The sequence below is a fragment of the Montipora foliosa genome, chromosome 9 (genome assembly GCF_036669935.1).
Source record: "Montipora foliosa isolate CH-2021 chromosome 9, ASM3666993v2, whole genome shotgun sequence".
Lineage (NCBI taxonomy): Eukaryota > Metazoa > Cnidaria > Anthozoa > Scleractinia > Acroporidae > Montipora > Montipora foliosa.
In genome coordinates, this window is record NC_090877.1 from 35,814,072 (window position 1) to 35,839,071 (window position 25,000).

Below are 25,000 nucleotides of genomic sequence, written 5' to 3' on the forward strand. Positions count from 1 at the left end.
GAAGCCATTGTACGTCTATCGCCAGCAGTGAACTCAAATTGAATATTAAAAGGGTTAGAGACTGTTAGTTGGTGTTTTGCTTTCAAATACACGCACTTGCTTACTGTACAATAAACTCGAAATTTTCAAAATTGCACTCAGCTTCGCTTCGTGCAGTATTAAAAATTTCTCGTTCATTGTACAACAACTCAACTTTATTACAACTTTAAAATACAAGTTGGGGTAGTTTGCTCCGCAAATAGCTGAGAAGCTAGTCGAGGCGGGGCAAAACAAATACACGAGCAACTCAAATAAGTAAGCGTGTGCGTGTATTTGAAAACAAAACACTCACAACAGTCCCTAACCCGTAAATAAACCATAGAATAGTTAACTACGATTAAACAAATTACTTCGTGGTCTCGTTTGTACGATTTTTATTACTCACTCGTTGTGACGCTCGTTCTTTTATTGAGGGATAGAAGGATCTCATGTAGGAGAAATGTTAGTCCAGTCAATCTACGAGTTTCCCAAATTGCGACAGAATTTTTTTCACTGCCACGCAAACAGGGATGGTCTACTAAGTGACATACTAAAAATCCCCCAAAATCCGTTAAGGGAAACACGCCAAAATTTAGCATTTAAAGTTGTGAACTTTTTGCCACAGGGAACCCAATACATGTGCTCTCACACTTTTTTAAAAATCCTCTTTTTGTCGTTTTGGTGACTTGCTTGACAATCTTTCCTTCACTGGGAACATTCCGTGCGTAATACATGAACCAAACAAAACTAAAAATACACAACTTATAAGAGGGAAATACACAACTTATAAGAGTAAACCGCTGACAATTTTAATGCTGTCACACATTTAATGCAGTACTTCAATCTCTGGCAGTACTTGCACTGTTTTTAGGTCATGTTTTTGTGAAAAGGTAAGTGTTCTTTTCATTATAATTTATATATAATAAATATTACTCTTTTTTAAAATAATAATGGCTGTGTTTTACAAGAATTAAACAGTTTTTTTCAGTGTTCATGATGTTTTTGTTTATGGAACTACAATCTGCTGAATAAAAACATGAACAATAAGGTTACAAATGAACAAATAAACTCTATCAGACACACAGTGATTGTAATAACTGCTATTCTATCAGACAGTCTTTATTATCCAAAAGGCGGATGAAATTCATCTTAACCAAGGGTTATTACTGTTTATAACTATTAAAAATTAATTATTATATCTCAACTATCTTAAGTCATCTAGCTTTGTGAATGAAAGAAATGAACTGTCGTTTTTTAAAGCCCTATCACAATTTAAAAGAGCAGAAGAAGAATCTGTTGTTATGGCATTTCGAATTCTGTTTATCAGGGAACGAGCCACTAAAAAAATTCGTTATTGATAGCGCAGCCATTATTATTAAGATTAGAGGCAGAATTTTAATGTGCCATTCATGCAAAGAAAAAGATGTTTAATTATACAAGGGTATATTCATTATTTTCTTAAAGTGAGGCTGGTTAAAATGGATGGAGAACTGTTGCATTCGTAGAGGGAGCTTAAGCTTAAGCTTAAGGGTAGCGATAGTATTAACCGTGTAATAAGTGACACATGTGGTGACCACGAAGTTCAAGCCCAAGTTGGTCAGAGCGTTTATCAGAAATGTTGCCGAGATTTCTGTAGGCCGAAAAAGTCAACTTCAAAGATAATTGAAGAACAACCAGCTATAGGTCGACGTTCTGTCAAGCCAAGATTCAACAAAAGAACACTGTTTCTTTTGCGGCCAACCTGCAAAATATGACGGAAGAAAAAGGGGAAATGACCTCATTCCTGTAAGAAAGCAAGACTTCAAAGATTCTATAGCTCAGATCTGCAAAGAAAGAAATGATGAATGGGCTGAAATATAGTTAGGCAGACTAGAGTACGCTCAAGATCTGCATGTAGCAGACGCTGTTTACCATCACGCATGCAGCGTTAACTTTCGTACAGGTAAGCAGGTCCCTCTACAACACTGCAATGATGATGGCTCAGACAAGGACACAAAGCGACCGCGGCAGGGAAGGCCAGTCGACACTGGTAAGGCTACGGCATTTCTGAAAGTTGTAAAGTTCCTAGAGGAGAATGATGAGGAGCAAATTACAATAACTTATCTTGTCAACAAAATGCAGGAGTATCTACAGGGTTCCGAAGAACAGGCATATAGTGCTGTGTGCATGAAAGCAAAGCTAAAGGAACATTTTGGAGACAAAATCGTGGTAACTAATTGGCACAAGGAAGCCAATGTTGTCACATTTCACCATACAGTGTCATCAATTATCAGCGAGTTCTATCGTCAGCCAAAAAAAGAATTTTGTGAAGCAGAGAAGGCAAGAAGAATTGTTGAGACAGCAGCGAAGCTACTCAAGAGTGATATCAAGAACTTAGACGTTTCAAGGTACAATTTCCCATCTAGCGACCAAATGTCTTCAATTGAAAAGAATTTGGAGTTCATCCCTGATCTGTTGCGACTTTTCCTTCGCATTCTTTTTGTTGGCAAGGACGTTGAGCTGCAGATTGCTTCGGTTGGACAAGCCATTGTCCGAGCAACAAGGGCAAGGGTGATTTTAGCACCTCTACAGCTAGGTCTTGGTGTCCAAATGCATCACCATTTTGCATGTCAGTTCTTTATTGACTCACTACACGCTCACGGTTTCTGTTCTTCGTATCCAGCAGTCCAGAAGTTCGAAAGAAGTGCTGCTGCATTACATGGCACCGACATCCCAGGATACACACCAGGTCACTTTGTTCAACATATTGCAGACAATGTTGACCATAATACAAGAACTTTAGATGGGGGCGGGGACATTTCATGGAATGGGGATTATTGCTACAATAACGCCTAGCACAACAAAAAGCAAGCCAGTTCCCAACTAAGTCGTCACTGTTGAGGACATAGCCACAGCTGGACGAATAAACATTCGCCATTATCATGATCCACGCGAAGAAGCTTCGCCACTGTACTATAAAGAGCTACGAAGCCTAGGGGTGCAAGATACTTCGGCAAACCTCGACCTCCTCTGGAAGCTGACTCAGCCACTACTAAGATCTCCGCGGCCTGCATGGTCTGGGACTATGCAAAAGATATGCGAAGGCGATTATCCTGGCTGGTCCTCAATCATGTTTCTTCCAATGATAGACCTGGATCCAAGCGACAAGACGTGCATTTATTCTACACTTCTATTTGTTAGTGAACAAGCCAAGCGTTATCACGTTACACCAGTCATAGCATTTGACCAGCCGTTGTGGTTGAAAGCTCTCATGATTGTCAGAAGTGAGCCTCAAGCCTGAGATAGTGAACTTAAATCCATTGTTCTAAGATTGGGAGGTCTTCACACCGAAATGAGTTTCCTTGGTTGTATTTGTCATATAGAATTAGAATTAGTGTTTGCAAAAAATACCGTTGGGCATATGCTTACCGGTAAAGCAGTTGCGAGAGCCGTCAGAGGCCATTTTCTTGTTGATGCAGCTCTGAATACCAGTTCAATTAGAATGCCTAAGGTCAACCCTAACCCTAATCCTAACTCCCTAGGGAGGGGGGGGGGGGGGGGGGGGTGGCATCTTCCTGGCTAACCCTAACGAATTTGGAAAGTACCTCAACTGTCTTACTTTCAATTTTGTTCATTGAGTGCGTGATAAAGAGAATCAGATGGGAAAAGACAAAAAAAAGAAAACGTTATGGGCACTTTGACGCAATTACATTAAACGGGTGGCGAAAGTTTATACAAGCGCCAAATATTATTACGATTATTTACAAAACTAATTGTACCATGCGTTTTTTACAAGCACTTCCTTTCCAAAGTTGTCTGCGAATGATTGGGCAAGAACATCAACCTTTCTTTTCAATCTATTTAAAACCTTTTTTGTTATGTATTTAATTGTCATTCAAGGTCAGCCGGTTCTCTTATCAGGCTTATGTTTGAAGTTCAGATAAAGAGAATTAGAAAGTTAGTTGGTTAACAAACATTGGATTTAATTTCACGGTATAAAGCAAACTTGCGGTCATTGATGTTTTACACCACCTGACAGGAAGTCGTAGCGTACGAGTTAGAATTGAATACAAAAATTGCGTGCATTGAGTGCCATGTGTTCGCCAATTTGTTGTATTCGCTGATAAAAAGAATCAAATCCTTCCTTCGGACTCATTGTTAGTTTCATTTGGATCCTGAACGGTGTATTTCACCGATATTTCTTATTAAACTGGTATTAATAATTTAGTGGAGAAAAAAGATAGGTTTGAAATTAAATGTATAACTGAGTGCACACTTCTATAAAACAGTCATTATTTTTCACACAGGGTGTCCGTAACTCCTTGCAAAAGAAAAAATTCAAGGTAAGCACAATTCGCCTTCAAAGGATAAAGAGTGAAATTCTCGCAACAGAATTTTCCAATGCTCTATTGCCTTGCCATTCTCCCTTAATTCATCATCTTCTCTTCTTTCACTGTCTTCAAGAAAGCATTAATTGGAAGAATCCATCAATTTTGAACCTCATTTTCTTTGCAAACAGACACCTGTAAAGCTTCTAAGGAAAATGTGACATACTGATTGATATGCAATCTGAAACAGGAAATTTACTAAAAAGTGTTTTCATTACGGTGATGTCTTATATCTAAGGCAAAAGGGCAATGCTCGCCAACCACCAACCAGTCTTATTAGGTAAACAAGTGATCTTCCTTAGGGGAAGTCTTAAGATAAAGCCTTCCCTCTTGGTATTAAAGGCTTAAGTAAAAAGGGTTTGTCGGCTAGAGCTATTAATAGCCAAAGGGAAGGACTCTCTTCAAATATTGATGACGCATGGCAATTGATCATGCGCAAAAATAAAAAATAAAAAACATGTTTGACAAGTCGAAACTGGACTGACTCATCTATTTCTTTGCATTGGATGAGCGACAAATCAAAGAAAGTCGCGGCGGCCGGCAGTCTTTTTTTGTCTTCCCAACTTATACAGGAAGATCGAAAAAGAGACTTTCCTAGCAGGGTACTTGCGCCAGGCCGAGCCTGAGAATTATTCCGTTAAATTTGCGTAACGGTTGAGATTTCCCCGATACGAGTGGTCTATCCAGACAACTGGTAAGATAAATATTCAGTTGTCATTTATTTTACTTTATTTATTTTTATTTCCACGTTGTTTTGGGATGGCCCGTAGAGGGGTCCGTATTGGTAGTCTGCGCACTGGTCCGTAAGGCAATCCGTGGACCCGGTCCGTAGGGGGGTCCGCTAACCGGGGGTAAGTGTTTTCGGGTCACCCCTAGGCAGGACTCCAGTAAGGTCTTCTTTATTGTAATTATAATTTTTTCAATTTTTTGCTGCACAACCATTGCCACAATGCAATCAAGTGCAAACATGTATTTTAGAAATATCACATGATTATGAGCATAAATGATTAACAAACCTCTGCCTTATCACAGTTTTATTACATTTAAAAGTAAATGGTATAACTCAGTAGATGTAGGTTAGGTTAACAGTCCTACTTTTAAATCTCAACAGCAGAACCGGTTATGTGCTTTGGTTGAGTGACTGTAACAAATTCAGCTTTCTTTCATGTATCGGTGGCTTTTTTTTTTTACTATCAAACCAAAATTTGATATTTTAGAATAAGCCAGAACAAAACAAAACGGTAAAATCCCAAAGAGATGCGTACTGTTCACTGAACACGGCCTATTAAAAGAGAAACGAACTTTGTTCACCTAATTTTAAACATCTTATGGTGTCATTTTTGTGATCTATAAGAGTAAAGACGAAAGAAACTAACGTCGATTTCCTTTTATGAATAACATTGAAAAAATTCGCCGAAATCTACTTCACTTTTCATTGAGGAAAGTGATCTTGACAGAGCGAAAGCATAACACATGAATCAACTCAGTGCAAATCTCGTAAAGTTGAGAATGGTTTCAATCGTTTTATTCTTGGCATCGATCAGTTATAATTATTGCAAACTACAAACCTTGACTGCAAGTTGTCAATGGTATTACTTTTGACATCAATGATAACGATAAAGCGGTTTTCAATTGAGTGTCGAAAGTAATTAGGGAATTGCTTTGGTTTTGCATTACTTAACTCAGTGGTTGGTTCAAAGTTCTCGCGCCACCTTTTTCAACCAATCAGAAGCTCCCGTTTTTTACCCCAGAAAGTGGTATAGTGTTAAAGGAAATGATTGTGCCTCTGCATAAATTACAAAATTAATTGTCATTAGTGTGTGCAGTTTACAGTGATCAAACAGATCAAACGCCTCTGAGCTCACAGCAGTAAACAAAGAAGCCTTACAAACAATAACTAGCAATTTTAATCAACAACTAAAGCTGAAATTACATGCACAGTAATCTCTTTCACAACTTGCCCCATTTTCCGTTTGACTGACAATCTTTACTCCCTCTCTCTTCAGGTCAGAAGAACCGCAAAAAATCATTACTGATTAAATTAAAAGTCAACCTAAAGTGTGGTAAATTCGCTTACTCGACTGCAATTTCACAGTCAAACAAGGCAGTTGACAAGCTAACACCCATTTCACACAAAATGCCAGTAAATGTGGTTGTTGAAATACTTCAGAATCTCTGTCAAAACGGAATAATTGCAAACGTTTTCAGGCCTTCTTCCTTTTTTAGCTAGTTTTACAAAATGTGAGGCAGCGAGGCATATAAGCTCATTTTAGATGCACTGAGGCCAATTCACCGCGTGTCGAAATAACAAAACATTGAAAGAAAGCAAAGAAGAGATGCAAATTTTTCTTCAACTTTTCTTGGAAAAATCGGAGAAATGCGACAACAAACAAACATATCCCATAGTAAGATGGACAAACTGCTAAGCAATTTGACATAAATGTCCGCATAAATGCCAAAGAAAGGAGTACGAGCCTGGTGACGGTTGACTCATTTCACACAAAATCGTTGCTTTGCTAAGCCTCAGCAGATGCAAATCCTAAGGTGACTTGATAGTTTATTTACAGTCTCTTCCCATGTTCACCGAGAAACGGTTTCTTCAAGTGAGGATTCTTTATGGTAAAACATCCTTTCGTTCCCGCAACGTCCGAAGACAGCCCTATTACAACGTTGGCAAACAACACGATCGATCTTTCCTCTCGCATACCCGTACACCTTAATCTGTAATTTAGCAAAGACAGCCGATCCATTTCGCTGCTCGTAACACCCAAACGCTGATTCTTACCGAATCAAAAAAAAAAAAAAAAAGTACACAACAACAACAACAACAAAAAAAAAAAACCAAGAAGTAACGAACTTAGAAAGCGACTGTTGTTCGCAGTCTTTGGATGACGATCTCAGACTTTTTCAAACTAATGCAAATCCTTCAGCTAAACTCGCTTTGATTGAGCATAAAAACCGATATTTCCAGCCAGAAAAACGCGGCTTGCAAATGCAACGCTGGCCATGCGATTTCCCACCAAGGAAACTTGCCCGAATATCCCCGTCCGCAAAGGCCGTTTCTTTCCTCTTCACCTCCATCCCGACAGTCTGTACGGGCGTACGCTGGCGCCATACCCAAAATTTCTCGCATGGATAGATTCCCCAAAATTACTTACCCTTGGTGCACCGCTGGCACTCTTCGCGCACCTGAGCTCCGCAATAAAAGTAATCTGAGTTTCGATTTTATTCATGATGACCATAGGGAAAATTGATCTCCAAATAGTTTTACCATTAAGTGATCTACTTAAGATGTCGTTTACGAGCAGCAGGTGCCATTACGCCGGGCTGTAATTGCATGCTTAATTAATTAAATTATTTATTTTCACAAAAGACAAAAAGAAAATTTTTCATTTGGCCATCAGAGGAAATAATACATGTTTCGGCGTTTTTACCAATAGCGTCATCTAGTCCCTTTCACATCATTTTAATGTGTCCATGCAATGGATTTCAATTTCTTTGTCATAAAGAAGGTGTTTGATAAGTGCATACTACTGTGATTATTACACTCTCTTTTTTTGTTTAAGAACCTTTTAATAAGAACGTTTAAGCTGAGATTAATCAAAATTTTAAGAACAAACTGAAAACAATTAAGGCAGTTAAGAACGTCTTTATTTTGCTTAATATTTTTTGTACTTATATACTGACCATTGTGTCAACTATAATTTTAGGTCTTCGACGTTCAAGTGGCGAACGGGTAAAAACTTGTCCTGTCATGCTGTCGGTTATTTTCTTAGTTTGTGTCTTGCTCAAGTCAAGTACAAGCTGTAGCACAGCCAAAAATGACTTTGCAGGTAACTATAGATCGTATTTGCTTAAAATCAAACGAGTTACCCGTAGACTCAACCCAGAAGCCTAAAAAATCGCTGAAATCGGGTTGAATGAGGGTAATAGCCACACAGGGGAAGCGGGTTGGTTGAGCATCGGTGTGCCATGGGGGCCGGATATCGCAAATTCGAACCCTCACCTGACCAAAAATAACTGAAGAACACAGTGCTTTCTTAGCAGTTGCAGCAGCAAATGGACAGGTCTTAAAATTTCTCTTTAACTCACGCCACGTCTCACAACCCTTGCTCGCAGAAAAATTGCACTCTTTGGAAATACTTGAAAACGTAGTCCCCAATAATCTGTGTAATTCGGCCTAAACCTGGACGCGGACGTCTATCATTTCCCTAATCTTTGATTGCGATGGAATATCCCGAGAGGGGGAAAGGGGTGGGGGGTGGGGGGCTACTATGTGTGCCGCGGCATCGGTATGAATTAAACCAGATACAAGTAGCTGTAGTCAGGTTGCGGTCATGATTGTTCTTCATAGGGGGCTTAAGTAAGCAAGACAACGACTGCTACAAGAACTACACAAAACAATAGGTCTAATAAAAAACAAAACAAAAAAACAAAACAAAAACAAAGGCTCTGCACGCCGCGTGCGTCTCACGTTTATTTTGGTTCTTATTTTAGCCGTCCTTGTCGTGACAACAGGGAGCTTAAGCACGGACGACGAATGAGACGACGACGACGAAATTATGACGTCATGTCGGTAAAAGACTGGGTAGCGGGTTTCGTTCTCGGCGGGAAATATAAACACTTAAGCAAAAGCCCCAAGCGACGCCGGCCTTAAACATCTCCTTCGAATATGTCGTCGTTTAGAGATATGCGGTCTTTTCTTCTCCTCATGCAAAATGATGGTGTGATTGATGATGAAGAATTCCTATTACTGTATGAGCAATATTTTTCGAGAAACCCAGATTTTCCGTACCACGGTTACCCTGATTTTGACCTTGAAGAAGTCGATGAATCTGAGTGCTTGGCTGAATTCAGATTTAGAAAGAGAGATATAGTGGCTCTTTCGGATGTCCTTCAAATTCCTGCCGTCATTGAATGCGAACAAAGGTAACTATTAAACAAGAAAAGTTGGAAGTGCCATATTCAACCCTCTTTTTCAAAAACTGAAGCAATGAAAATGATTATTTGTACTTGTGTCAAATATAAGCTTATCTTTATTAACAACTTGTTGTTGTTGTTTAGATCTATTTGTGACGGTGTCGAGGGTCTCTGTATTCTTTTAAGGCGATTGTCCTATCCATGTAGATATGGAGATATGATACAAAGGTTTCCTAAACCAGTACCAATTCTCAGCATGGTAACAAACCAGCTGGTGGACCACATATACAGTCATCATGCCCACAGGGTTACACAATGGAACCACAACATTTTAAGTCCAGTTAAACTTCAGACGTACGTCGATGCAATTGTATCCAAGGGTTCTCCTTTAGCAAATTGCTTTGGATTCATTGATGGAACTGTTCGGCCTATAACACGTCCAGGAGCAAACCAGCGCACAGTTTACAATGGCCACAAAAGAGTGCATGCGTTAAAGTTTCAAAGCGTTGCACTGCCTAATGGTCTAATTGGAAACCTTTATGGCCCAGTTGGTAAGGAAAAAAAAAATATTTACTTACCGGTTGTCTCTCTATACATCACCTATTTATGTCCGGTTTCAGTCTGTTTAGCAAAAACTTATTTTTATAAAAACTTTATTGTTATTATTATTATTATTATTATTATTATTATTATTATTATTATTATTATTATTATTATGATTATCATTTGAACTACTATTTGTAATACTATTTATCAATATTATTCTGTCATATAAATTGTACTATCAATAATTATTATATACTTTATTTTAGATTAGTCAGTTTGTTATAATTTGTAATTAAAATTGATTAGAAATTTCTAAATTAATGTATTTTTTTCATGATCCTCTTTCAAACCCTTTTCTATGTCTTTAGAGGGGAGGAGACATGACGCTGGTATGTTGGCTGATTCAAGGTTGCTGGACAACCTTGAGCACTTTGCATTTAATCCTGCAGGCCAGCGCCTCTGTCTCTACGGTGATCCTGCCTACCAATTAAGAATCCACCTGCAAGGTCCATTCAAGTTTGGTATTCTCACTCACCAGATGGAACAATATAATGCTGCAATGAGCGCCGTAAGAAGTTCTGTAGAGTGGCTGTTTGGCGATGTTGTAACCTCTTTTAAGTTCATGGACTTTAAAAAAAATTTGAAGCTAATGCTTAGTAGTGTGGGGAAAATGTATGTTGTTTCTGTTCTTCTCAGGAATGCTCTCACCTGTCTGTATGGAAACCAGACATGTAAGTTTTTTGATCTCAGCCCACCAAGCCTTGAAGAGTACTTTTCTTAAATATTGTGATACTGTAGGATGAACTTGTACTCTGTATAAACCCTACATATCGACATATATGTACATTTGTCTTACATGATAGTTCAGAAGAAACATTTTGTTCTCTTGTTGGTTTAAAATCATTATATTGTCTGGTCCTGGAGCAGTGGGGCTGTCAGATTTTTTACAGCTAGGCAGGCCTTCTGATATTACGCGATGGTGCGATTTCGCACAATCGACCTCAAATCGCATCCGATCGCACAATTCACGAAAAATCGCATAATTCACAAAAGGACGCACAAAATTCATAAAATGAAACATAAATCAAGACGTTTCTTAGAAATTCCTGCATAAATACGCCATTTTTAAGATGATTTATCTTGGAAAAAGGCTAGAAAATCTTGTCACCTTCGATTTCGTAAACATTCGAAGTTCAAGGCTTTATTTTTCATGTCGGGGACCTGGTACGAGTCTCCTTCTATTGGTGCAACACAAACACGCCCTTAAATACACACCACTGAAATGACACAGTTGCCTTCTCTTTTTGAAGAGATTTGTGAAAAATAAGCGAAGTTGTAAGTTTTTCGGCAAAATGTAGTTTCTTTCGTTGAAAACTGATAAAAACTTACTTATGGATAAGTTTGTAGTGAAAACGCTCGCTTTTTCTTCGACGAAGAAGGACGTTCCCACAATCCGCCCGATCTGACAGCTCACAATCCAGCAAGAAAGTACCTCACAGGTACGCTCCACGTGGACGATGGACTGATGTTTTTCTCGTCGTGCAATATTAGGGCCTTTTCTTCCAGAGAAAATAAGCCGCGGCTTACTCTGGCCACGGTGTACAAAATACGCAAAAGGAACTATTTATACGAATATATATTCCCAGGTCAATTAAAGCCGTGGCTTGAAAAAGACGTGAACGTAGATTTTGTACCATTTATACGGGGGGAACATTCGAGTCTTCTGTAAGCCGCGGCCAGAGAAAGCCGCGGCTTATTTTCTCTCGTATAAATGGGGGTATGGCCCTATTGTGATTGACCATCTTCGGAAGTTCGTGGTTGACGAGCACCTTGATCATTCATTTGGCATGTTAGCTGTATCCTTTCAACTTTTAATGTGGTGCACCGGTAGTGCAGAAGACCTCATTTTTTCTATTTATCCCAACTAATGTCGATCGAGATACATAATTACTGTTCCTTTGTGTTCAAAATGTCTTTAGGGCAGTAAAAAAGTGTTTTTCTTAAGCTGAAACCTTATAAAATAAGCTCAAAATTGCTGAGAAAAAAATCGCATAATTTACATTATTTATCGCATAATTGGCCTTTCTAATCGCACAATCTGCCCTGAAAAAATCGCATAATTTGCATTTTTAAATCGCACCCTGTCAGAAGGCCTGGCTAGGCGATCCTTATTTTTTTTTCACCTTGCTGTAAAAACTCTGACAGCTCCACTGCTTGGTATTAAAATAACAAAAAAAGTATGTGAGCCTTCTTGGCTTGCTTTCCCAACAATAGAGGATGAAGGGTAAGGAACAACATTCAAAGCACAAGAGTATTCTTGACTTCTTTTCAGTTGGTACAACTTTAAAAAGATAGACAATGCAATGAACATGTCCATTTTGACATGAGTTCAAAATCAATAAAAAAGTTCTGAAACTGAATAAGTTCACTAAAGTAATAAATAAACTTAACTGACCTGTACAAGAAAATGTTTCCCAAAAGAACTCATTTAACTTGGTTTTCCACTAAACTTGCCACAAGTATATAAACTCTAGTCACAAATCTGAAGTTGTTTGCTAGTTTGAAATGTATTCCCATGGCTATCTGATTTTGTACACAGTCATATAATCAGTAATCAATAATATTCAAAATATTAATAAACAGCAAATGGAAAAGACAAGACCTTTATCATAGTTCAATCTAAGTGTAATGGTTAAATATCATATTAATAGCTTGCAACATTTCTGAAACCACTAATGGCAAATGCAGGCCGGGCGGTAAAATAGTTCCTGTTATCGAGGGCAAATTATGCTTTTTTTCACTAGCTGACCAAAAAAAATATCCTCCCTGCAAGAAAAAAATAATAAAAATTAAAATTTAATAAAAATTACCTAGAGAAAAGTACCTAGTACGAACTAGGCTTGAGCGCGCCTATCGACTGTCATCCTCTTGGGAGTTTTTTACAGTCTACTAACCCCAACCCCCCTCTGCCCAAAAAGAATGCATTGACTATTGTTTTCCAAATGTCCCTGGATGTACAGCACATTTAGATATAGTGTATTGTGGGATTACAAAATAGTAAAGCATCTCATTTTGTAGCCTTCAAAACAGGTGTCGAAATGAAATTGGGAGGGCAAGGAAAAGGAAGAGCAGATAGGGAGAGGAAAGGTACACCTGCCATAAGAACGACCTTCTGTTCATTTGTGCAGTCGAACAATTTTGATTTGCTGATACCCATTTTAACCAAGTCATGGTTATACCAAGGTCAGATTTCCAACACCCCCACCCAGCGCTATGTATAAAACATTGTATAAGCCTATAGGGCTTGTCATTGGGATTTTGCAGTATTCATCGATTTTTGGTAAACAAAAATTCCTTGGTTACATATCCAAGTGGTGTGTAAAACCTTGTTCTTATTGGTGAAAGTGTTGACAGTTAATTGACCGGGCAATGTGACTAGACCACAAAACATTTGTTGGGCACAATGCAAAAATGGGTTCTTGCACCAGGTGTGCCTCCCCCTTTTCTCTTACATACCCCCCTGCCCCACCCTGCTCTTCCCTTTTTGTGCCTGCCAGGCTTTACAATTCAAACAACATATTCACAAACTATAAAAACTCAACATCTTTTGATGGTGCCATTAACAGGTGTTCCACTGGCACATTTATTCCTTTTTCTTATTCTCCATTAAAGCCATCAAGATTTTGTTCTGCTGTTGCTGCTGTGTAATAAGCATTGCTTGCAAGCTTTGTTGTTGCTCCTGCATTTGACTCATGAAAGCACGCATCATACTGTCTTGTTGCTGAGCAGCTTGAGCTTGTTTATCTGCAGCAAGTTCCAATTCCCTTTTCCTCAGTTCAAGTTCCTTTTCTTTCAAATCATGATCTTTCGCTGATTTTTCCTTCAGATAATCAATTGTATCACTTGTGCTTCTTCTTACCTTCTTCTTTCCATTGCCTTTATCCGATTCATCATTCTCCCTTTTTTTAGTATCAGCCATTCTTTCCATTGCTTGTTTTCTCACTTCTTCTGCTGTTGCCTTTTCCTTTTCTGCCTTTCTATTTTTGTCAAGATCCTGCGACTCAATTTTAGCTTTACCATCCTTTTCTCTCTCCAAAATTTCTTCCAGCAAACTATCCAGTTCTGATATTTCGACATGAATTCCTGACGCTTTCTCCTCGTCCCTTAATTTTTGGGCTTGCTTTGCAGTCAAGAGAGAGTACCTGTCACGGACAGCTCTGGCGGATACTCTGAACTTTGGCTGGTCAATGGCATTCAGCCGCTGGGCAATAGCGTCCCAAACCTTTCCCCTTTCTGGGCTCCTCGGTTTAAAATTAAACGGTTCCGAGACAAGAACTTCACGACACATGATCACATCGTGTTCCGATGACCACTGAAAATACTTGTTTCTGTTCGATGATAGAAAAATAGAACTTTAGGGCCAAATTTTAAGCAACCTTAAGCAACAATTTACTTCACTAATAGCTGATGTAAGTTACTGGCAAAGTACCGATTAATGGCATCTACAAAGCCCTGATACTTACCCTTTCTTCGTAGTGTCTTGAGAAGAAGCCATGTTTGATTTCCTGAAAAAAAATCACTCGTCAGTGGCGCATTCACAGAATAAGTTATAAACAACAAAATCCGATAAAAACAGCCTTCATCAACCAATAAAGAATCAAATAATTCATGCAAAATAAAGCCAGGGTATACACCGAGGTTTCGCGAGTTTAAACAGGTTAACTTACTTACGTTTTCGGGAGAACGCCAACTCACTCAAAATTCAGTCGTCGACGTATGCACAACGACGCCTTGACTGAGACTGACATGCGCAATTCATTCAAAGCATCACGATTTTACTTCCGGCGGTCGTCGTCCTGTCATTCGTTGTCGGTGCTTAAGCTCCCTAACGACGTAAAATGGCCAAATTTGAGTTAATGTGGGGAAGCAGGAGCTCATCAAGGGGAGCGTTTATCTCCAATTACTTGGCACAGGAGTCAACCCTTTTCTGAGTAGATTTTTTTATATGACGCCTCCCTTGGAAGATTCAGCACGCCCATTGTTGTAAAAGCCAATCAAAACAGAGCTATCTCAGTACATTAATTTTCTCTCCAAACATCCACAACATCCTTGCCAATTTCATTCCTGGAATGTTGATTCACACGTCAAACGACTTGGAGAAATCGCGTAATTAGAACAATAACAGAAAGTGATATTTTTAGACATTGTTCTTTTAGCCGTCGTCGTCGTTCTTGATTAAAGTGATATCACCTCAAAAAAATATGTTCGGTTAAGACTTCTCAGCACTTCTCAACAATTATAATACTTTGGTTCGCTTAACATTCTTTCCTTCAAATTCACTGTTTTATAGGATCCTAAGAAGAGGATAAACTAGTTGCAATTTGATCTACCACCGTGCAAGAAAGAGAAATAGGTTTAATATCGGGATGACGTAAAAGATTGCTTTGCATTGTGATAGTTCTTTGAAAACAGCGTTGCAAAGTAATTTGTGTCGTCAACTGGTATCGAACCCATTCCTCTTTATTGCTCTGTCATGGATCCAACTACGACCACTATTCCCTTCCTTCAAATAAGATAAAAAAGTGAATTTTCTACAAAAAGGTTCTAAAAAGAACACGATATATTTGGGACGATTTCGGAGAATAAATAAAGTGGCAAAGTTTGTTCAGGTGATCATTCACTTTAAGCTGCCTAGTAACCTACACCTCCCTGGCTACATATGATGCTAGTGCCTTTTCTTTTTGAGTCTGTGCTGGAGGATATGGCATAATGGACAAAAGCATATTTTTACGAGTCAGAGTATTACACTCCTTAGAGAATATAGAACTACTTTGAAATGTCAAAATCACCCTTTTCACAGATCCATTCCTCCCCACCGTGGAACTCCGAACCATGGAATTTCCTGGTGACAACATCCTACCTACAGGCTACAACTTAACTATAGCTTGTATCAGTAATTCATCAAAGAAGGTGCCTGGATACCTTGACAAGCCATATTGGATACAATACTATTTCAATGACGTCAAGAAACTTTTACACGGTTGCGGAGGTTCTCACGTTGCTGTCGATAGTGAGGCCAGCAAAGTGTGCAAGTTCTTCATCCAAAATGCCACAGAAAAACATTCTGGAAATTACACTTGTAGGTCTTTCAATCAATACCAATGTACAGGGAGAACGATAGAGCTGGAGTTTAGGGGTAGGTTTTATTATTTTAGTCCTTTTTTTATAAATAGTATCAGCGTAGGGACATTAGGACCATAGGGTGCAAAAGGATGAATAATCTACCAAGGTAAAAGACATCTCCCTACATTACATACCTCTTATATTACGAACCTCGTTTTCTTCGTCTCTGTACTGTTATTAACAGTTACGGACCGAGATTTTTCTTTTGATTTATGCCGGGGCTATAAATCAGTAGGCACCGAGAGAACGAAGTTAGTAAGATATTTATTATATCTCTGAAGTAATCAAGTGCTCGGGAAAGGTAACTAGTTGAATTCAAGCGGAAGATTCAACTGCCACAAAGATTGCCGCATCAAAATGCGAGGAAAGAATGAATTTTTTTGGCTTTTTTAAATAGTTGCTTGCAAGATCCAAACAGTTTTAAAAGTTTATGTAACATAAACGCTATGAAAAGCTTGCTAGAAATTGTTTAAATAAAACATTCAAATTTGGCGGGCCGTACATTAGAATACCGCCAGCTAATTTAGCCAGTCATAGCTCGCGTAGCATTTGAGGAATACAAAAAATATTAACTTTAACTACCTGACCTTTTTATCTGACCGGTTAACCCAGTCAAGGAGCAGCGTCGCACAAAACTGTAGGGAGGGTAGTATGTTCAACTCCGGCAAGACCGACCCTCATTTTTCTTTAAACTGATGAGAATCACAGTTTGTAATTACAGCTGCAGATGGTTAGAGCAATAACCTCCTCGGATGAAGACGCTGACTCATAGACCGCGTATCACAATACATGTCCATACTCTCGAATATGTTTAGAAATGCGCCCAGGTAATTAGACGCATTGCTCTTAAACTGCTTCTAAGAAGCAGAACTACTCTTTTCAACCAGCATTGTTAAATTAACGGGGTTTTACTTGAACTTAGAACTCTCTAAAGATAAGTCGATTTTCTTGCATTTCCTTCAGTGAAAATTAAACTTTGACCTTACATGACATTTGGTCCAGAGGAATCTTCTGAAGGCCAAAAAAGTAGAGGTTACAAAGCTAGTTTCGTCGCTTTTAGCGATTTTTGTGGTTTTTTTTGCTCCACTTAAAAAAAAATCGTCTTGCAAATTTTTTTGATGAATTGGCAGACAGAAGGCGTAAACAGTAATAATCGCTCTGCAAAATCTGAAGAGATTTCACCGAAGAAAACTGGAGATATTTCTCGTGAAGCTTTTGCATATTTTCCATCACACAACATATTCACAGAATAGGAATTCGCCAAGAACGCCATTTGAGCATGCATGAAATTCCCAACCCCGTTCAAGCGCGCGCGTACCTCTGCTTGAGATCTTGTGTTTTAATACGTGAGCAAAGAAAGCGAAGGAATTTGGAACGAGAGCTCCGTAGCGTTCACGACTCCAACGACGGCTGTATCCCTCGATCGATGGTTGTTAGAATCAGTTGAGTTGTTCAGAACAGTGGGAAATTATTATTACTTTTTTAACCTTCCGTTGGACTCTTAAGAATTTGCAGCCTTCTTACAGATAGGTAAACATTTCGAAAAAATGATACGTCCACATAATTTTGACGAAAAAAAAAAATTGCAAAGTTGGGAAGCCGTGTTTGTTTACTTTCCGCGTGGGAGAGGCGCACGTGGCCCGCGGGAACTTTTAAGGCTTGCGCCATCAGCCACTTTTTAGTAACCAGGTTGCGCGCGGTCAGGAAACTATATGAAGCAACCTTACCAGGTGATCTGGTGACGTAATTTGGAGGACTGGGAAGAAAAATTTTAACGCCGTATCCCACAACCGCGCGCGGCCTTAGTTGTTGTTTCTAAACTCCCTGCAGTATTTCCATCGCCAAAACTCAACAGATCATTACGTGTCTACCACATTTCCTGTTGTTGAATGAACATTCAAGTAGACCCTACGAGATCTAACCTCGCCTCTTGCATGTTGAATTCGAAAATAAGCTCGCGCGCGGTTGTGGGATACGGCGTTAAAATTTTTCTCCCCTGTCCTCCGAGTTACGTCACCAGATCACCTGGTAAGCTTCTTTAGTCTGGTCTTTTTGCCACTTTTGCCAAGTTACGCGCTAGCCTTTGAATGAACGGGAGGCCGGTGTTAATCTAATTATGATAAATTTTATTGTGTTTTAATTCATTCTAGCACCTTCACCTCCAACGTTTACCAAAATCCCTCCGCGAGAACTACTTGTTTCTTCTGGACATGTGGTAAATATGAGATGTGAGGCATCAGGCGTTCCCCTTCCGGTGATCACGTGGTTCAAAGATGGGGTCCCAGTATCTGAGGAGAAACTTTCAGTGGTAAAACGTGCCTCGCTGATATCTTTTAAAAGTGTTACGTCCACTGACGAAGGAGTGTATTGGTGCGCGGCAAGAAACCCTTTTGGCTGGAAGATGTCTTCTGATACGAGTTTAAGTTTACCGCAAAGTATGTTTATCGCTTTATAATCTTTTTAAGTTAATAATGTAAATGAGAAAATACTCACTTCTAATTGGTTAAGAGAAATGCAGTTTTCAGGTAAGACAGTTCAAAAAAGAGATGATTCAGGGCAAAGAGAGGAAGAAAACCAAGTATTCTGATATGTCAATGATCAAAGAAAGTAAGAGATAACTAATCAAATGCAAACGCTCGATAACGCAATTTTCGCGTTATTTGGTGATACGTGTGCGTTGCTTTTACTTTGGTTCTTGTTTGCCTTTGAAAAAACACTCGCACTTATTTACTCCAAATTGCATTCAAAATACTGTGATTACCTCTACACAAAGTATGGAAGAAATTTTGTAGTGTACTGTCTCGCGAGTGAAAAGTAGGCGCTTATATGACAAGATGAAGTCCAAATGTTTTTGTTGATTCTCATCGCCTCCCTTAATGCACGCACAGTTATTCAACTGGAGCCAGAGTTTTATGTGACCAATATCACGTGACCATATCGCGAGCTCAAATGTAGAGAATCAATACTTGAATGTTCGTCTAGTTTACAGCATACATCTTTGATATTGAGCATTCAACAGGTGACATTAGAAAATGGATTTTTAGGTGACGGATTAACTAACTTTCCCAGGTTCGAATTCTTCTCAGCTTCGAGTCAAAAAGACTTAAGATGTCTTTTTAAAAGTATATCACCATTTCCCATGATCTATATCGAGCTTTCAGTCTTCGAAATTCACGATAATAGTAAATTGAAAGCAAATGAAGAATCTATGACAATCGTGAATTCAAGGTAGAGAATGGGTTGGAACATTCATGTTATGGTCAATTGACACCTGTCAAACAAGGCATCCGCTGACCAGTATTACGGATTCAAGTTTAGAGGTAAAAGGGTTCAGCTATTTTTAAGTTGTCCGCTGACCAGATACTGGGTTTTGATTGGATCTCAGGCTCAATCAAGGTTAACTTATAACCTGAGGTTCCGCTTTTAGGCTTGGCTAAATCTTCGTGTTGAGAATGTTATGCGTTCTCTAATCTGCACCATGTCTCTTAGAACTCCGATCTTTCTCTCCCACCAAAAACAGACATTTCATTTCTATCTGCTTTAATATCAAGTTATTTGATTTAATCAGTTTTTCCCAATTGGTAGAGGAGTTGAGTTTAGCTAGGTATTGATTGAGACTTAACTAAAATGGGTACTGATATTACTGCACCCATGCAAATGGGCTTTCTCGTGTAACCACCCACGCATAGCTCTTCTTACATTCCAGTGTAACATCATCAATCCCGTTGGTACATGATTTCCTTGTTTAACATTCAGGCTGCACGGTTAAGCCCTTATGAAGCACAAACACAAAGAGGAGACTGTATTTTACTCTGTTTTGTTTGTTCACAGGTCCCACCATTACTTTCCATCCTCGAAACGTTCAAGTTTTCCTTGAAGGGAACTATACTATTGTTTCCTTTATATGCAAAGCCACTGGAAATCCTACACCCCTAATTAGCTGGTTAAGAGACAACTCCACTGAAGCGAACGGAACAGTCATTCAAACCGGCAGCATCTCGACACTCATACTTGTTTTACTTGGAGAGGAGAAAAATTTTAGCAAGTACAGCAGTCTTGCGAAGAATACAGATGGGAAGGCTTACTCCAAAGAAGGAGCGTTGATGATTCTTGCTCCACGTTTGCACTCTGTGACTTTCGGTGGCGGTATATATATATGCATTTCGATACATTGCTCGTAATTTTAATTAATTGTTAAACTGAAAGTCTAAGATCAAACTCTCCTTAGCTGCATGCATGAAGACTACAATACCAACAGTCATCGATTCCAAAAAAGTCGAGTAAAATTACATAAGTACTTAAACCGCCTGGTATTATGATTGTAGGAACGTTTTGGTGAGGAGACAGAAATTAAATCTACATTTCGTTCCTTTTTTTAACTCACACAGCTGACGCTCTGACGAGTTACCATAAATAAGACAACGCCTTTTTTTTTCAATTCGCTGAGAGGAAACTCCCAAACAAGAACGATCTTTGGCTAGTTAGGTGCATGCGGTTATTCATAACACCAGCAACCATTTAATGAAGAACGGATGAAGCGGCCGGTATCTACGAACAAGATTATCTTGGGACCACCTTTTTGTCAAAAGTCATGGCCCGTCTGTATGGGGAAATTTGTGCCCTCGAATTGCTAGAGGGCCGAAAGTATGCATAAGGTTCCTTTGGCAGCTGCTAAGCGATCTATGCATGATCTAGAGGCACAGGACTATAGCCGGAGGTATAATTAGCCGCTCAGAATCGATTTTCACGAGGAAGGAAAACCCGAAGTGCCCCGAGGAAAAACTCATCCCGTTTGCGTTCGCAGTAGTACTTGTGGGAGATGCAAAGGATGACCGATATATGTGCGCACGCCAGCCTGAGTTTTTCTTATCCTTCGTTATTTTCTGTCAGGTGACGCTTCTAATTTGTCCAGCGTTTTCTTGATGTGGATCTCGGTTGTCATTGGAGTAGTTGTTCTGCTCATTGCAGTGGCAATCTTGATCATCGTGATGTACAACAAGCGCCGAAAGGCTGTATTTTATGTCAGTAACGAGGTATGAAGAAATGTAACAGATCATTGTATATAATAGCTAACAAATTTATCATAGCCATTTTCTGAGATTGCATAGATTGTGGTCATAAAAGTAACATACTATAACTCTAGCAATGCTCGTATTTGCTTGAAATTATGCCCAAAAAAAGTAAAGATGCTGTTTTAAAACTATGCAAATGCTAGCTAGTTCTTTCTTGAAATTTTCTTAAAATGCCATCAGTTCTATTTAATATTTTGGTCAAATACTCCAACACAAATTAAAGGCAAACGCTTGTCGTCAAAAAAAAATCGTTTAACTTAAGATCAGAAACCCATAAGGGTTGAAACGTGTAACGCGCGTTCACAGCTTCCGAATATTCAGTGCGAACTGATTGGTTGAATGTTTCAGTGCTAAGTACCATATTTGGAAACCCGTAGCTCTTGTTGTTCCAAATATGGTACTTAGCAAATTGAATATTCAGAAGCTTGTTTCCCAGCACACAAGGGGCCGTTACACGTTTCAACCCTTATGAGTTTCTGTTAAGATTTAATTGTGCGTTTTTCTATAGCTACTTTCAAAGACAATGTCAGCAAGCGCAACGTGCATAGATCGGAGTCATGGGTCACGTCATTTGAGAGCCAGGCTATCCCACCACCCAACCCGAGCATTCTTATGAGGCAAAAAGTACTGAGACAAGCACCAAAATTGTTTTTCTTGTCTAAACATGCACTGTTGCACTGAGTTTGTGCACAAAAAACGGATCGCGTGTTCAATAAATTATCTATTTTGCACTGCAGAATGAACCAAAAGTGCAAATTATGACAAAATAAACATTGTGCCAGCAAAATCTATTAAATTATTATCATTGGCTTATACAATAGAGGGCGTGCTGAATCTCCTACGCTATGCGTTCTATAAATAAATCTACTCTGGAAAGGGTTGACTCTCCCAGGCCAAGTATAGGAGAGAAAGGGGCCCCTTGGTGAACTTCTGTTCTTAGCTTTATTTTGTTTTGGATTAGACTTCATTATTGCTGTCCTATATTTTTTTGCCCCTATAGTTTTATGAACCATTCACGAGAATCTGTTGTTAGAGCTGCCTCTTGACCTGAATGCATTTAACGGACGACATTAGCGGCGCTCCAGTCACATTCGTGTTCTTCCTATCTAAACAAATATTAAACGGATAACGCCATATCCGAGAAATGATATTGTAGGTAATACTGATGCAAGGACACTGACCTAATCCAAATGTTTACAATTCTGTGTTATCACTCGGAAAATTAATCTCGTGAATCAAGAGATATCAAACTGCGATTATTGACAATCATTATATCTGTTCACTTGATAAACTACTATTCTGGCCGGGTTCATCGACAGGACTGTGACCTAAATATAACTATTCCTGTTTTTGTCCCCTCCTCCCACTTTTTCTTTCAGGTAAATAAATGAAAGACAACTTTTTTTCTCACCGCCAGATCCAAGGAAACAGCACCACCCAGAATGGTCATCAGTTGGCCAACATAGGGACCTGCGCAGCCACTCAATTTTGGAGGATGAATAAGGGAATGGAAAACGTGTACATGGAAAACGTGTTTTAAGCACTGGAAGCAAACTTTTTGATTCTTACTGCGTGACAAGAGCACAGTAGCTAGGGCTGAGTACTTTGTCCTCTCTTTGGGATACACATTTAACCATGTTTCATATTTAAGAGTCTCGCATTGCCCCACTTTCAAAATTGGGCATTATGTCTGGAAACCTTCACCACGGATCCAGTGTAGCCCTCGACCATATGATTATCTTAGGCAAACATTTCCTGTACACCAGTGCTTTAGACAGTAGTAGATATCACTTTTATGACTTTCTGTATTTGAGAAACGAAAAAGTTAGTCTCGAAAAGTACCTCGCTGCGGCTAAAAGCAAAGAAAATAAGTTTGTAAAAAAGTGGATAGTAATCCCTTAGTTTCTGGCTTTCTGTTTAAAATAGTTAGTGTTCGTCAGTACTGTATTGTAAGTAGTATTAATTTCCCCAAATTGTAAAAGTACCGTGTTGTCAGTTGTGTAAGCAATGTACTTTGACTAGTCGTAAGTGTTGCATTTGTCAGTAGACAAAGCGTAATGTAGCATTTTCTTTTTTAAGTATAGAGATTTCCTTACATTTCCGGGATGAAGTAAAAAATCGTATAGTCATGACAAACGATGTTTTCACTAATTAAGAACTTGTCGTCTCAGGCTTTTAATTGGTCGGCCGATTTTTCAAGTTCACTACTGAAAAATTATCATTCCTGCGTTTTGACTGGCTAGTAGTTTGTTGAATTTTGGCGTGCAGGGCCTGTCCACCGACGGCGGGTAGTCAAAGCTAAGTAAACATGGTGCCCGACTGGTGCATGGCTGTCAAAGTTTATTGCTTGGTTTTCTCCAGAAAATACTTCAAAAACGCTTTTAAAGTTTGAAAGCATTCAAGGGAGGTATGGACAGTAAAGCTTTCTTTTATTTCCAAAATATTTTGCTATTTGTTTGAAGCTTTTGTTGAGTGCTTTGATAGCCTCACAATAAATACTCGCCTCTTTTAATTTATATGTATATAAACCATAGTTGGTTAACTACGATTACTGCGATTAAACCAATTACTTCGTGGTTGGCTCGTTTGTACGATTTTTATTACTCCCTCGTTGTGACGCTCGTTCTTTTATTGAGGGGTAGAAGGATCTCATGTAGGACACATTTGGCTGATCTCTACAAATATTTTTATCCGCAGTCGTCAGAGGAGCTACGAAGAAAACACAAGAAGGTCTGTCGAAAACTTACTCCTTCGCTCGCTCGTTCGTTTAAGCGATTCTTCACAACTCGTGAATAAAAATCGGCGTCCTCACTCACCAACCATGAAATAGTCGATACGTATTTTAAAATTTCCAAAAAAAGTCTCACATTGCTTCTTCACTCGGTCAGATATACTTAACGTAGTGTTACATCTAAAGTCATTAAGAAATACTTTATTAAGATTCTCTTTAAACACTTTCACCAGGATTTTGTGGTGTTATTTAGAGTGGATGCAAATTTGCTTTTGAACTTTTTGTTTCATTGTATGTTACACACTAATTGAGTAATAACGGCAACTAAAGAAAGAGTTGGAAATAAAACAATAAACATGTGTAATGATGGCAGCCTCATTCATTTGGAATGGATTTATGGTTACACAATTGCGTCCTTAATTAATTAGGCATATTGATAACAAAACCCAAAATCTGTATGCTCAGGTTATGCAGTTGCCAAAAATTGAATTGTGAGGTTTAAAGCCCTTTCCATTTGTTATTTGTCTGTTTTTCATATCTAGTAGTAGAGCAACTGATCGATACGCATTTGAATTCATTTTAACTCTTTGGTCCAAATCTGATCCAAAGCTCGATCACACGAGAACTCCATCGGTAATTCTTGAGCCGATGTCGGATACAAGCTTCCATTAAGTTAATCATCTATCGAGGGTGATCTTGACGGTACAACCTTCAAGTCAGTAATCAAACGGGGAACGTTCAAGAGAATGGCCTCAAGTAACACAATTGTAAAATATCATAAGTAAGTAAAGTACGATCGTCCTGGTGAGTGTTGTCCTGAGAAGGACTGTTTGAGATGACTTTGACTGACGTTTCGAGAACCTGAGCGGAAGTCATCTTCAGAGTCAAGTGATTTGTGAAACGTCAGTAGATACTATAAGAAGTCATTGGTCAACTTATTCGTGATGTTATTGGTCGACTGTCAGTTGAGCCTAGATGTAATTGGATGGGAAGACTAAGAAGGGCTCTCTCGGACGATCGTACTTTACTTATGATATGACTCCTGGGTTCAAACCATTTACAATTGTAAATATCTTGACAACGTAGAAGGGAGAACGTCCTTGCTTTAAACCTCTCTGAGATATACAATTACAACACAACACTTAGTTAATTGGAGATTCTGG

The 25,000-nt window shown here is 38.9% G+C and overlaps 4 protein-coding genes across 5 annotated transcripts in view; 3 read left to right on the forward strand and 1 right to left on the reverse strand.

The window, feature by feature from the left end:
- The window catches only part of LOC137971982 (immunoglobulin superfamily DCC subclass member 3-like), a 66,822-nt gene extending 43,914 nt beyond the window's left edge, over positions 1-22,908 (forward strand). Inside the window, exons 7-8 of the mRNA XM_068818761.1 lie at positions 20,925-21,067; positions 22,524-22,908. Of these exons, the coding sequence (XP_068674862.1) occupies positions 20,925-21,067; positions 22,524-22,646 (266 nt within the window). The 3' untranslated portion in view covers positions 22,647-22,908. The remainder of the gene's footprint in view (positions 1-20,924; positions 21,068-22,523) is intronic.
- On the forward strand, positions 4,300-20,373 carry LOC137970444 (muscle, skeletal receptor tyrosine-protein kinase-like). Its single transcript, XM_068816962.1, has 6 exons — positions 4,300-4,340; positions 8,096-8,218; positions 15,712-16,047; positions 18,185-18,469; positions 19,866-20,180; positions 20,360-20,373. The coding sequence occupies exons 2-6, from the start codon at positions 8,140-8,142 to the stop codon at positions 20,371-20,373; spliced, it is 1,029 nt and encodes a 342-aa protein (XP_068673063.1). The 5' UTR covers positions 4,300-4,340; positions 8,096-8,139.
- LOC137970446 (uncharacterized) lies at positions 9,058-10,780 on the forward strand. The gene is made up of 3 exons (XM_068816963.1): positions 9,058-9,314; positions 9,450-9,856; positions 10,220-10,780. The coding sequence occupies exons 1-3, from the start codon at positions 9,058-9,060 to the stop codon at positions 10,630-10,632; spliced, it is 1,077 nt and encodes a 358-aa protein (XP_068673064.1). The 3' UTR covers positions 10,633-10,780.
- Positions 12,011-14,623, reverse strand: LOC137971987 (uncharacterized). Of its 2 annotated transcripts, XM_068818772.1 has the most exons (4): positions 14,583-14,623; positions 14,375-14,416; positions 13,771-14,239; positions 12,011-12,677 (listed from the first exon to the last, which is right to left on the reverse strand). In XM_068818772.1, the coding sequence occupies exons 2-4, from the start codon at positions 14,404-14,406 to the stop codon at positions 12,531-12,533; spliced, it is 648 nt and encodes a 215-aa protein (XP_068674873.1). In that variant the 5' UTR covers positions 14,407-14,416; positions 14,583-14,623; the 3' UTR covers positions 12,011-12,530. The 2 variants fall into 2 exon arrangements, with proteins under 2 accessions (XP_068674873.1, XP_068674872.1); XM_068818771.1 differs by lacking the exon at positions 12,011-12,677 and having other exon boundaries at positions 13,096-14,239.
- Positions 22,909-25,000: the final 2,092 nt, after the last annotated feature.